The sequence below is a fragment of the Salvelinus fontinalis genome, chromosome 2 (genome assembly GCF_029448725.1).
Source record: "Salvelinus fontinalis isolate EN_2023a chromosome 2, ASM2944872v1, whole genome shotgun sequence".
In the NCBI taxonomy this organism is placed as follows: domain Eukaryota; kingdom Metazoa; phylum Chordata; class Actinopteri; order Salmoniformes; family Salmonidae; genus Salvelinus; species Salvelinus fontinalis.
In genome coordinates this window covers 38,615,636-38,629,055 of record NC_074666.1, presented here as the reverse complement: position 1 = coordinate 38,629,055, position 13,420 = coordinate 38,615,636, and the positions used below count along the sequence as shown (strand labels likewise).

Genomic DNA, 13,420 nt, shown 5'->3' with positions numbered 1-13,420 from the left:
TTTGTCATTATGGGATATTGTGTGCATATTGAGGGGGAAAAAACAAATCAACTTTCGAACAAGGCTGTAATGTAACAAAATGTGGAAAAGTCAAGGGGTCTGAATAGTTTCCGAATGCACTGTAAATATATTTAAAACCAAACACTTTTAAGACTTTTACTCAAGTAGTATTTTACTGGGTGATGTTCACTTTTACTTTAGTAATTTTCTATTAAAGGTATCTTCACTTGTACTCAAGTATGACAATTAGAAAATACCTTTTCCACCACTGAGTAAATACTGTTCAGAATTATAGACAAAAAAAACAGCTATTATTTCAGTTGAGCTCCATGCACACAATCATGCCCATCATCAATCCAGAGCTTTGTCACTAGTGTGTGCTGAATATACCATGCTCAGGCCCAACATTCATAAACACACAACAACAAAAAACAATGACAAACACCATACACAGGTTGATTAAACATTAGGGTAGATTTATTTATCATATCAAAATATCAGTGTCATGATCACACAAACTAGGACATTCCTTTGTAATGCATTTTGTAGAGTTCCCTTCCTGTGTTTACCAGTATTTGAGTCCAGATTCTGGCCAATTCCAGGGAGTATTTGCCATGGCATACATAATTGGTACAGGAAGCACCTTAGTTCACTTGACATTTTTTATATTTTGTGCTACAGTATGAACATCCTAAAACCTACTTCATCCAGTGCAAGCCCTACACTAGTAGTGTGTGGAATTATCAGACCAACTGTGTTATTATTACAAAGTTATGCTGATAGTGAATGCTAGAGTGAGTATATCAAGCATGATCTTCTCTAACGCATATGAGAAACTAACTGCAGTTTAGTCAGACCGAGTATGTGATTTTTAGCTATGCTTAGTGATGGATAACTCAGAATGGCCAAGTCAGAAATTTTTATAGATACTCTAACACCAGAGCCAAAAAACAAACAAAAATATTTCTGATGGAATGTTATCTGCCTCTGTGTTGAAAATCTGTGGTCATCTCATGATTACAAAAATGAAATACATTCATCTCAAGCTACAGTAATAGATCTTCCATCAGCATCTACATGATAATGACTAATACTACCTATATAACTTTACAAAGACACCACAGAATTCAAGAATTATTCAAACCTTAACCAAAAATCCACTAGATTTGTGTAAATTAAGGTCTGTGGCATTTGAAATTAGCATAAGAGGTGATGGTCCATGAAAATGTGATAATACAAAAACCATACAGGAGAAAGCATTTTGTTCAAATGCAGCAACACAAGGCAATATCCATCACATTATCCTGAAAAAATTAAGGCATCTGAATTTCCCTTGTGTACTTGAGTTCTAGTCCTTCTTTTTGTCCTTGACCTCCTCGTCATCTGTGTACTCGGTAGGTTCTTCTCCAGCTTTCAGAAGTTTGCCGACGTAGTCATACTTTTCTGTGAAAGGCAGGAAGAAGAAGAAAATTACATCGAGTCCCTCAGAGACCTTCGCCAGACACAACATCAGAGCCATTATCAAGGACATGGTAATCACTGGGTGGAGAACAGCCTTGGCCCAGAAAGACTCCCATGTGTGGGTCTAAATTCACAGCACTTCTCAATGGAATGTAGATGAAACTGTATCAAAAAGATTAATTTTGATGCAAAGTACTATTACATTATGCCCTGGCATGGCACTATACTATTGCTTGTGATATAGCAAACTCTTCTATTGTTGCCAAGCCATACAACTGAAGAACACAGAGGAGTTGACTAAAGCACAAAAAGACTGGATCACATCAACACTAGCTATGCCCTGAGGCGCAATACAGAAATGGATCTTAAACACCAATCATTCTAAGTCATCAAAACTGTTCGGGGGCATGAAAAACTTGCACTGGGCCATCAATGTAAATAATAACTTGTTCTTAACTGACTTGCCTAGTTAAATAAAAACATTTTGTTTTCAAAGACTGTTGAGTGGTGTATGTGATGTTCACTGCAAGAGGTTCATTCCGCTTGAGGTAGAAGTAGAAAATACAGTATCAGAATTTAAACCAGTGTTTTGTAGCAACTTCTATCAACTCCTGCATCAACTCACGAGTGAACTGGGTCTCCCATTCGTTGAGGCTCTCTTGCTGCATGGCGTTGAGGTCCGAGAGGTCGTCGTGGGTGTCTTTCAGGGCCTCCTTCTCCAGACAAAACGTGGCCAGGCCCCTGGAGGCATCTTTACCAGCAAACACTCCATAGGGACCCTCTGGAAACCATCACACATACATAAAGTTTGATTTGAAATTCAGCCAAGTATTTTATGAACTAAAATGTGATTGTGAATAGACAGGTTCTAATAAACTATCAGCGTGTATACATTGGCTGATGACTACCATTTTCTGAAAGTATGCAGTTTTTATTGTGTAAATTAAATTCCACAAGCTCTCCAACAGACATAGCTGTATTCTATGACAGCTTTAGCGATAGCCCCAACAGCAACCCCTTTTTTTTTTATATAGGTGTTGAGGCTGACAGAAGGGTCAGCCTGAATCTGTGAATTGAGAACTAGCATTGCTCTCCAATAGGCCTCAACAAGCCTAACTTTGTGCAACCATCTGGTCTGGCTGAATTTAATTTTAAACCTTTGTGCAAGGCATTCACCTGTGTCAAACTATTTATTTTAAAATGGAATGAAGGCAACTGAAACACAACATCATAAACGAGGAGCAGCAATAAGGGACATAGACTATAATAGACTGAAAATATTACAATTTATATATATTTTCAGGGAGGGCGTTCCTCGGGAGGGGTTGCGTGACAGTGCAGGATCAATCAACTCGGTGAGAGGTTACATGCCAACTAGGCTGACAACGTCACTAGCAGTTCGCGTGTTGTGAAATTCAAACCTGGGCAAATGATTCATGAATAAGAGAGGGGGAGTGTCGTTTTAGAATGGTCGCAGTTACAATGTAACAACTTAGTAATATACACACATACATATAATTAACAAATTTAGAAATGAAGTCGAAAGACCAGCAAGCCACTTGGCTACAGTTGCGCCAACTATTCTTTTAGGCGGAAATAGCCAAGTCCTTGCTCGACGGACAGCACACGAAAACAAACGTATTTACCTGGCCCGTAGAATTTCTTTCCTCTGGTTACATCGAACACCTTAAAATTTACAGCCATGAGAATTCTTGGATTTTGCAGCCCATCGTACGGTTGCAGCTCCGTTAACGTGAAATCTCTTTTCTTGAGTTTAGGCAGAGGTTCCTCGACCTCGCCCATATCTGCAGGTTTGTCTCCGCGGAAGATTTTGTACAAAAGAAATATACAGAGGCCAAGCAGACTCAAATTCAACGGGGAAGTAAAAATTTCTTGCAAAATTCCTGGATAAATTTCCTCGGCTCCCTCTGTATCAGCCATGTTTGTTTCTCGATGCTTGGTTGGGACTGTACTGGGACATGAGGCTTTTCGAGGGTGGGATCAATGCACCAATCACAGAGACCAAAAAGACACTGTTATGCAGTTTTAACCAATGGGCTTCGTGTTGGAACTGTAGTTTTGAGAAATTTATTACTTAAGAAATAATACCTGAGAACCCGGGAATTATCGTGTGACAACTCACGAGTCCCAACATAAACCATGATCTCATTAACTATGTACTATATGGACAAATAAGCAGAATGTTTTTTATGTAGGCCTACTAACAGGAGAAACTCATTGCCCATCGAACGTTGCGACAATGGATGTTCTGATTCCCGGCAGGACACAGCCCTTGGGAGGAGTTGTCACACGATAGATAATACCTATGTTCGGGGGCATTCTTGCATTTATACACCGTTTTTGTCATTACAAAAAAAAAGATTGCAGTTTTGAAACTGCAGTAAAAGTGCAGTATCTGCAGTCGACTGTGATATTTTGGACTAATTGGACTAATCCTAATTATTCTGCAATTACTGTGTCCAAAATACTTCACTGTAACTGCCGTTATACTGAACAATTACTGTAGTAAAAAACGGTGTTATTTTGGACGTAGTATTTGCAACATAATTCAGTTAGACTGAACTTTAACTGCAGTTATACTGCATTGTACTGCAGTTATACTGCTCTCTGACTGCAGTCTTTTTTCGTAAGGATGGTAGTAAACTCAGCCTGCACTATTTTAAGAGTACTGGTCGTTAGTTATTTTCTCATGTTTTGAGCCAGTCCTCAATTCTAATCATTATATTCATTCGACGTCGCTATTCTAAACAAATAATTTACATGTAGCTAGCTAGCAGAGGTTCAATGATGATGAGAGACAAGAACTACAATAAATAATGATCAATGGGCTTTGTGTTGGAACTGTAGTTTTGAGAAATGTACTACATCAATTTGAGGCATATTTCACATATTCGTCTATTTTATATAAAATGTTCAAAGCATAAATACATTAAAATCAGAATTTTGGGAGCAACTCATATGACCGTAATTCATTGAAGAATGATCATCTTGCCTGGTGAGTAGGGCATGTTTAAAAAAAAAAAATCTAACAACATTTAACTGTAATTAAAATTATTTGAACCATTTTGTGTTAAAAAGGGGAACTTTGAATACGACGTCATCGTAATGGTTATTAATGACATCACATCCTGTATATTTATTTATTTATTTAACCTTTATTTCTTCTGTACAATGTCTCTCCTCTAAGTAGTTCCCCATAACAAAGCCTCTTGCAAGCTAACGAATGAGGCTGTGCCTGCCAGAAATGCATGTCGAGTAAGATTTGCCATACGATATAACAATGGCATAGACAATATACAGTACATGTTAGGGATCTTTCTGTAGCTTGTAATTTTAGTTTGTAGTACAATTGACGTTGCGTAAGCTGACAACAACAAGAGCAACCTCGAGTGCCTCAAACACTGGCTAGCCAGCTAGTTAGATAGCTAACTGTAACGAAATGTTCACATAAGATTTAGTTTAAATTTAGCTTAGTATAATCCGACTCGGTTCTCATTCTTCAATTTGAACACATTTAGCTGAGTTTGCCAAGCAGGTAAGTGTTTTGGTTTTAGAAAACGTTACCTAGCAAGTCATCATTAGCTAATGTAACGTTTGATGGCAAACGTTGGCTAGCTAGCAAATACTATTGCCACTGTCAACCTAGCTAGCGAACAGTTAATTCGCATTTTGTGTAATCTTTCAGGTCTACTAATTGTGTGTACCATTTTGTTGATTGTTGAGCTCTCTAACGTTATCGTATTGGTAACATTACGTGTATTTTAACTACCTAGCTACACACCCATGCCCATTTGAACTTCTTGGAAATTGTTGACAGGAGCCACAAATGTAATGACATGAAATGTATGCTGCTCTCTTGGAACAAATTCTGCTGTCGCAATTTATGATACAGTTGCCGTGTTCACATACTAGTCTGAACTAAGAAACTCGGAAATGTCCGACTTGCTAACTGGTTCAATGCAGGACGTGTATAACTACGACCTGTTAGTAAATCGGAAATGTTAGTTTCCTAGTTCCCGACTACCAGATTAACCCGTCATTCTGTTGGTGCTGTGGGTGGCTGCCACCCATTAAATTGAGTGTCACTTCAAATTAAAAATATATATTTTTTCAATTGGAGATTACATTAGGGACCAAGCTTGAACAGACAGTTTGATACCACATCTTACAACAGTCTTGTTTCTTCATTCAGCATGGGTTTACAGGCCCATTTTACTAGCTACTTGCTGCTGAATAAAATACGAATCGTATTGTCTCTCTTTCTGTTGCACAGCTTTTCAGCATCCTGGTCTACCCCTCTCCTGCTCCTGCTCCTGCTCCACCTCTCCTATCTCATCTTGGTCCTGTGCAGTATGACAATGCGTGTGGATGCCAAAGTAGTTATGCTTGGGAAGGAGAGTGTAGGCAAGACCAGCCTTGTAGAGAGATATGTCCACCATCGCTTTCTCGTCGGCCCCTACCAGAACGTGAGTATCAGTTAATTTCCTAGGGCAGTGTGTGATTCCAACTGGATGTGTGGGATGCTCTCTCTGCTTGTGTGTGAAGATTCTTTCTCAATATTTGACTTGCTACATTTTTTTTCTTCGATAGACTATTGGGGCTGCATTCGTTGCCAAACCAATCCAGGTGGGAGACAAGGTGGTTACCCTGGGAATATGGGTGAGTGACGATGACTGATGTCATCCTACATAAAATACAATGGCAAATACATTTGCATGAGTCTCTATATGCTTTATGGCACTGTCTGGTGAATTATAATCCCTGGAAAATAAATTAATGAATCCATTTTAGCCTGATATGGGGTAGCTACTGGCTATGTGTGGATAGACTATAAGTGATTCCTTCTCTGAAACCCAGGACACGGCTGGATCAGAGCGCTACGAGGCTATGAGTAGAATCTACTACAGAGGAGCCAGGGCTGCCATTGTCTGCTATGGTAAATCCTAATCCCCATGGAATGACACTGTCAGTAGCACTCTGTCTAGGTTTATTATTGTTTACTTTTTTGTCATTGTCTACGTTTTATTTTTTATTTTGCTACTATGGAGTTCTTATATCCGAAATGTTTCATTGAGGAAATTCTTGTTGAGAGCAATTAACGTTTCTGCATGTTGTGAATTGTGCTCACGTGTCATGCACTCATATTTCCCACATTGGGGGAATTTTCATGGTTTGGAAAATATCTGATGAGGCATTTATCACAGTTGATGACTCAATTTGTTCTGTTTCTTTTTTAGTTGTAGCTGGTTCTGTTTTTAGTGTGGTTTTTATGGGCTGATTTACATTGCAATAATACTATCTAGTAATAGTAATAGAGAATATTCTAGGTTGAATATACTTTTAAAACTATGAAAACATATCATGTTTTAGTCAAGTTTTGTGTTGTCATTGATCTTTATTTGTGTGACTTTCGCTCCTGTAGATTTGACAGACACCAGCAGTTTCCAGCGAGCTAAATTCTGGGTGAAGGAGGTGCAAAACTGTGAAGAGGTTAGAGACCCTTTTAATAAAACACAACTCACTTTCCATGATGGGTATTGCCCTGTATATTATTCTATGTAACTGCTCACAATTTATTCTATGACCTCCATTGAAGCACTGCAAGATATACCTGTGTGGCACAAAGTTTGACCTGATTGAGAGTGACCGGGGCCTGCGGCAAGTAGACTACCATGATGTTCAGGACTTTGCTGATGGTAAATTGCTATGATAATCATCATCACTAACTCCCACTTAATCATGGAGTCTGAGTGTCTTACCAGACATCAATCAATCAATCAAATCTACTTATAAAGCCCTTTTTACACCGGCAGATTAGTATAAGGACTGGCTGTTTTAGAGTAGTTTATGTTTATTCTTTCAACATTCTCATCTACAGAAATTGGGGCTCAGCATTTTGAAACATCCAGTAAAACAGGCAACAACGTGGGTAAGTGACACCTCATATGGTCAGTTCATTTCAAATCTAGTGTATAGTCTCATAAAACTACATTTCCCAAAAATGCATCAGTGCAGCAGTAGACTCATCTTCTATTTTAACCACATTCCAGATGAGCTGTTCCAAAAAGTTGCAGAGGACTTTAATAGCATCTCCTTCCAATTCATGACCGGTGAGACTTTGGCTCTCTTCTTAGATATTGCATCTATAGTTTAGCTGTCTGTGTACATTTAGTCTGCAATGGTAGTATTACTGTCATGAATTGTCATTCTCAATCTCTACTGTGGTGAATTATTGCTCTCCTGAATAGGTCTGGTTGACACTTCTCTGCTCTCTCTTTACAGAAGAGACAGGTATTGACTTGGGTCAGAAGAAGGACTCTTATTTCTATTCCTGCTGCCACAATTAAGCCTTTACTGGTAGACAGCGGTCACTTGCCCTAAAACCAACCTGGAAATGTTGGATGGATGCTAGACAGTCCACCTGGAGCCTGTTCATTTTAAAATCAGAGAAAGAAAGAGAGGAGTCCAAGCAGTACTGTGTTTTTTTGGTTGCTTTTTTCAGTTGTGCCATAGAAGGCTAAATGCTCACTGCATTTAAAGGAGTGCTCATAATGATTGGACTTCCCCTCTCTCAGGACAAAATACCTGCCACGGGGGATATCGGAATGAAGCAGACAGGGAAATGGCACTTCAACCCCACTTTTAAAAAAGCCTTGTTTTCCTTAGTGTCTATCAACTCACCTTAATGACACTACACACTTCATGCAAACAGAGCAACGGAGCATCGCATACGATCCATTCCCCAATTTTTGCCAAACACAAATATGTAGAACTATGTGTGACAACTACTCTGTCGCTGCGTTTATGTAGTTGGATAGAAGTGTATAGGGCCATTTAGGGACAGTTCAAAGTTTACTGGGGTGGGGTGGGGTTAGTTTGTCCAACTCGAGGTGTCAGAGAAAAAAAATGTACGACCACAAATAACAATAACTGTGTTTAAAAATGTGGATATTGACTTTGCCACTTCAGCATGGTTTTGTGGCACAGTCGATGCACTACGATAAGAGCCGGCTGCAGACAATGCTCAGCTAGCTAGAAATCTAATTTCAAACAGTTTGACACTATAATTATATACAATATATGCAACACATTTTCCACCAATAGGTTTCTGTGCCAATGCACCACACAACTCATAAGCGAAGCATACCCATTTCAGACGCTTCAAGTTCATGGTTAGTGTTTTCAACACCACAATGAAATATACTGTCAATCTCGACAAACAGAACATAGGCCTAGATCCTGCCCTACCTTGCAGGCCTACCCAGTATCGAAAGCTTGGCTTGACAGTCTCCAAATGTCATTACACTTTTTGGTGTTAAACAGATGTCTCTTTCCATTCATCAAATGGCTGCTGCACAGTTTGGATGCTGGAATTACATTTAGGATGAACGTGCGCAGGTAGCCTACAGGATACTTTTGATTAAAACATTGTGACTGGTTGTGTTTATGCCACACATAAAATTCAATACATTTTTGAAAGTTAAATGACAAATATTTAGGCTACATTGAAGCGTTAGGTTCTAGGTGCGTGAGGAATCTCTTGAGGCAGAGCACGTGTTAAGCTTTCCTAAATAACTGGGCCTGCTGGGAGCATATGTGGCCACATTTTTACGACTTGGGAGGATGATGATCTGCGACAGACAATGCATGTCAGTATCAGAACTTAAAATACAGCCAGACTGGCCTGCTACTCTGCCTTTCTATACCCAATAAACAGGCGAGTAGACCCACAAGTGATCCAAATGGAATGAAACATTCAAATCACAGGGCTTTTGCACCATTATTTAAAGAACATTTTCACTGCAGTTTACAGCCTAGAGTAGAATTTTGTACTTGAAAACAATAATGCAATATCTCATTGCGTTGTGGTGTTATAGGCTAGTCTATGTAGGATAATTGAAACATAATTGTCCCTGAACCAGATGACTAGGGGAGCTTTTTGAGTTGCGTGTCTCATTTCTTCACAGTTCTTTCATGCACAATGACCCACCTGGCCTCTTTGCTGATAGTGAAAATTGGTGCAACTTTGAATGATTTTATCTGTGGTATGATGCTAGTTAGCCTATTGTAGATCTGGACAAATGATCCACCTAGTGCTATTGTCACTATGAATGGTGGATAGAAGGCAGGATAGACTGGTATACTATACTGACCTGTGGTATAGTAAAAGTTAGCTCACGGAAAAGCATAGTGCATAAGATAAGTACCAAAGCAACTTGATATAAGGGAGGCGCATGCAAGCAGATGAGGACATTTGTCTAGGATGGAAGAAATTATATAGTAAAACCTGCAAAGGGACGAATGTAAACCCGGGAAAAAAACGCACTACCCTGTGCCCAATAAAAACAACCCTCCCAAAAGCAAAAATAAATAAATAAAAAACGCTAGACGACACTCCCCTATTTTGGACCTCCCCACCACAGTAAATCTCGAACTTTCCCTTATATAAATGAATTATGCCAATGACATGTATAGCTTTTATCCCATAATCAAATGCCTTGAGTGATTGTGCTTCTTTTTAAGTACTTGATTTCAATGATCATTCTGTGGGTTTTGGGGCTTTAAACTGTAGACTATTTTCACTGTCTACTCTAGGTTGCAATGGACTTGCCATTCTATGTACCTGCACATTTATTGTCATGTAACATATCTTTTTCTTTTGTCATAAGCTCTGATACAGTTGAAAGTATATAGAATGCACCAACACAGGAACAAGTTTATGGGTAAATGTTGTAATAAGAGAGTTACGTCGCCATGGCTAAAAGTACTAGATAATGCCATTGCAATAAGAAACCCTATATACAGACAGCTATGTGTAGCTAATGTACAATTTAATATCCAGCAAGTCACTAACTTAATGTTTTACGGACACCTTATCAAACCGTGGCTGACCATTGTCGTTACTTCACACACAATGGAAAGTTTAAACTGTCTGTGAATGTATTGTTAATGTTTACACTTTGAGACACCTTTGACCTTTTGAGACAGTCTAGCTAATGGCTGATTTTTACTTGATTTTACCAATGTGTGTTCAAATTAGCTTAGACCTACTATTGAATTTGAGTGCAAAGATAAATGAGAGGAAATACTGAAACCTCACTGAGGTTTTTTCTCAGTCCCACTGAAGTTGTGCATGTAAGAGACTAGTAGTAAGCAGCAGCAATGGGCCCACAGGCTGGTTTTCCCTTGAGTAATGAATCACATATCCATCATTAGCGGTGCATAGCAGGCTCCATTATAGTTTACACACGCAGCATCTTCTATGTTGTCACTCCCCAAGGACGCAGACCTGGTGCCTGAGAAAGAGGGATAGTTCACATATTTCATTTTTTGAATGGTTTACAGGACTCTTGTTATTAGAAGGTGCAATGTGTACAAGCACGAAGCCAGAGTTTGTTTGCAGTCCCACATCTGTCTGAGGCCTTGTAGATAACATGCATATATTTCCAACACTACACGTCCACAGAGTCTGCTGATATGATCATTCATTGTGTGGACTCCAGTGACTGTGTTTTCTAGCATGTTGTAAATTGGAAAAATAAAGATTCCATTTCTGCAAGTCTCTTTGTTAGTGTGTCTGTGTGACACTTACATTAGCCTCGTCAACCAGACTGACCGCTGGACACAATATTGTTTAACTTCAGTATATCATATATAGTTGAAGTCGGAAGTTTACATACACTTAGGTTGGACATTCGTTTTTTAACCACTCCAAAAATTTCTTGTTAACAAACTATAGTTTTGGCAAGTCGGTTAGGACATCTACTTTGTGCATGACACAAGTAATTTTTCCAACAATTGTTTACAGACAGATTATTCCACTTATAATTCACTGTATCACAATTCCAGTGGGTCAGAAGTTTACATACACTAAGTTGACTGCCTTTAAACAGCTTGGAAAATTCCCGAAAATGATGTTATGGGTTTATAAGCTTCTGATAGGCTAATTGACATAATTTGAGTCAATTGGAGGTGTACCTGTGGATGTATTTCAAGGCCTACCTTCAAATTCAGTGCCTCTGCTTGACATCATGGGAAAATCAAAAGAAATCAGCCAAGATCGCAAAAAAAATAATTGTAGACCTCCACAAGTCTGGTTCATCCTTGGGAGCAATTTTCAAATGCCTGAAGGTACCACGTTCATCTGTACAAACAATAGTACGCAAGTATAAACACCATGGGACCACGCAGCCGTCATACCGCTCAGGAAGGAGACGTGTTCTGTCTCCTACAGATGAACGTACTTTGGTGCAAAAAGTGAGAATCAATCCCAGAACAACAGCAAAGGACCTTGTGAAAATGCTGGAGGAAACAGGTATAAAAGTATCTATATCCACAGTAAAACAAGTCTTATATCGACATAACCTGAAAGGCCGCTCAGCAAGGAAGAAGCCACGGCTACAAAACTGCTATAATAAAGCCAGACTACGGTTTGCAACTGCACATGGGGACAAAGATCGTACTTTTTTGGAGAAATGTCCTTTGGTCTGATGAAACAAAAATTGAACTGTTTGGCCATAATGACCATCGTTATGTTTGGAGGAAAAGGGGGAGGCTTGCAAGCTGAAGAAAACCATCCAAACCATGAAGCACAGGGGTGGTAGCATCATGTTGTGGGGGTGCTTTGCTGCAGGAGGGACTGGTGCACTTCACAAAATAGATGGCATCATGAGGCAGGAAAATTATGTGGATATATTGAAGCAACATCTCAAGACATCAGTCAGGAAGTTAAAGCTTGGTCGCAAATGGGTCTTCCAAATGGACATTGACCCCAAGCATACTTCCAAAGTTGTGGCAAAATGGCTTAAGGACAAAAGTCAAGGTATTGGAGGGTGTAAGGCCTGGGTGTCGGAGTGTGAAGGAAAAGCGCAGGAGCAGCAGGTGCAAATACAAATGTTCTTTAATGAACACGTAACAAAAAGGCCACCCTACTAACACACTGGGAGTCCACTATACACTACCCCAGACACGGGGGGGGAAATGAACACAGTCCAGAATAACGTGAAGCACAAAAACCAACACCACACTTACATACAAACAATCCCGCACAAAGAAACGTGCGGGCCGGCTGACTAAATAAGCCCAACTAATAACATCCTCATACAAAACAGGTGCACCCAATAAACACATAGGGAGGGGGAGAAAAGGATCAGTGGCAGCTAGTAGGCCGGTGACGACGACCGCCGAACGCCACCCGAACGGGAAGGAGAGCCTGCCTCGGTCGAAGCCGTGACAGAGGGGCCATTCACAAAGCCCTGACCTCAATCCTACAGAAAAATTGTGGGCAGAACTGATAAAGCGTGTGCGAGCAATGAGGCCTACAAACCTGACTCAGTTACACCAGCTCTGTCAGGAGGAATGGGCCAAAATGTACCTAACTTATTGTGGGAAGCTTGTGGAAGGCTACCTGAAACGTTTGACCCAAGTTAAACAATTTAAAGGCAATGCTACCAAATACTAATTGAGTGTATGTAAACTTCTGACCCACTGGGAATGTGATGAAAGAAATAAAATCTGAAATAAATAATTCTCTCTATTATTCAGACATTTCACATTCTTAAAATAAAGTGGTGATCCTAACTGGGAATTTTTACTAGGATTAAATGTCAGGAATTGTGAAAAACTGAGTTTAAATGTATTTGGCTGAGGTCTATGTAAACTTCCGACTTTACTGTATGTGAGGTGAAACAGGGGTGAGCACAGCGGTCAGTTTTATTAACAAGGCTAACAGTACACTGAGCAACTGCTAAAGCCAGTTGCTATAACATAAGCACCTCTAATGTGGATTATTATCTACCCCAGCCCAATGCAATCATTTGTTAATTGTTATTACAGTAAGATTGTGTTTAACTTAAATGTACCTTCTGAAAAATAACAATACAAACTCGGGCCAAAATCATAATGCCAAAAACAGTTGGAGAAAAACGTTCAGATCATG

The 13,420-nt window shown here is 39.5% G+C and overlaps 2 protein-coding genes across 2 annotated transcripts; one reads left to right on the top strand and one right to left on the bottom strand.

The window, feature by feature from the left end:
* Positions 1–455: 455 nt before the first annotated feature.
* LOC129818320 (membrane-associated progesterone receptor component 1-like) lies at positions 456–3,448 on the bottom strand. The gene is made up of 3 exons (XM_055874094.1): positions 3,108–3,448; positions 2,087–2,242; positions 456–1,443 (listed from the first exon to the last, which is right to left on the bottom strand). Exons 1-3 carry the CDS (start codon positions 3,400–3,402, stop codon positions 1,349–1,351), a joined length of 546 nt encoding a protein of 181 aa, XP_055730069.1. The 5' UTR covers positions 3,403–3,448; the 3' UTR covers positions 456–1,348.
* An 86-nt stretch (positions 3,449–3,534) lies between these two features.
* Positions 3,535–11,041, top strand: LOC129818316 (ras-related protein Rab-24-like). Its single transcript, XM_055874083.1, has 9 exons — positions 3,535–5,017; positions 5,756–5,948; positions 6,073–6,141; positions 6,340–6,418; positions 6,905–6,972; positions 7,079–7,178; positions 7,361–7,411; positions 7,533–7,592; positions 7,765–11,041. The coding sequence occupies exons 2-9, from the start codon at positions 5,835–5,837 to the stop codon at positions 7,827–7,829; spliced, it is 606 nt and encodes a 201-aa protein (XP_055730058.1). The 5' UTR covers positions 3,535–5,017; positions 5,756–5,834; the 3' UTR covers positions 7,830–11,041.
* The last annotated feature ends 2,379 nt before the right edge of the window (positions 11,042–13,420 follow it).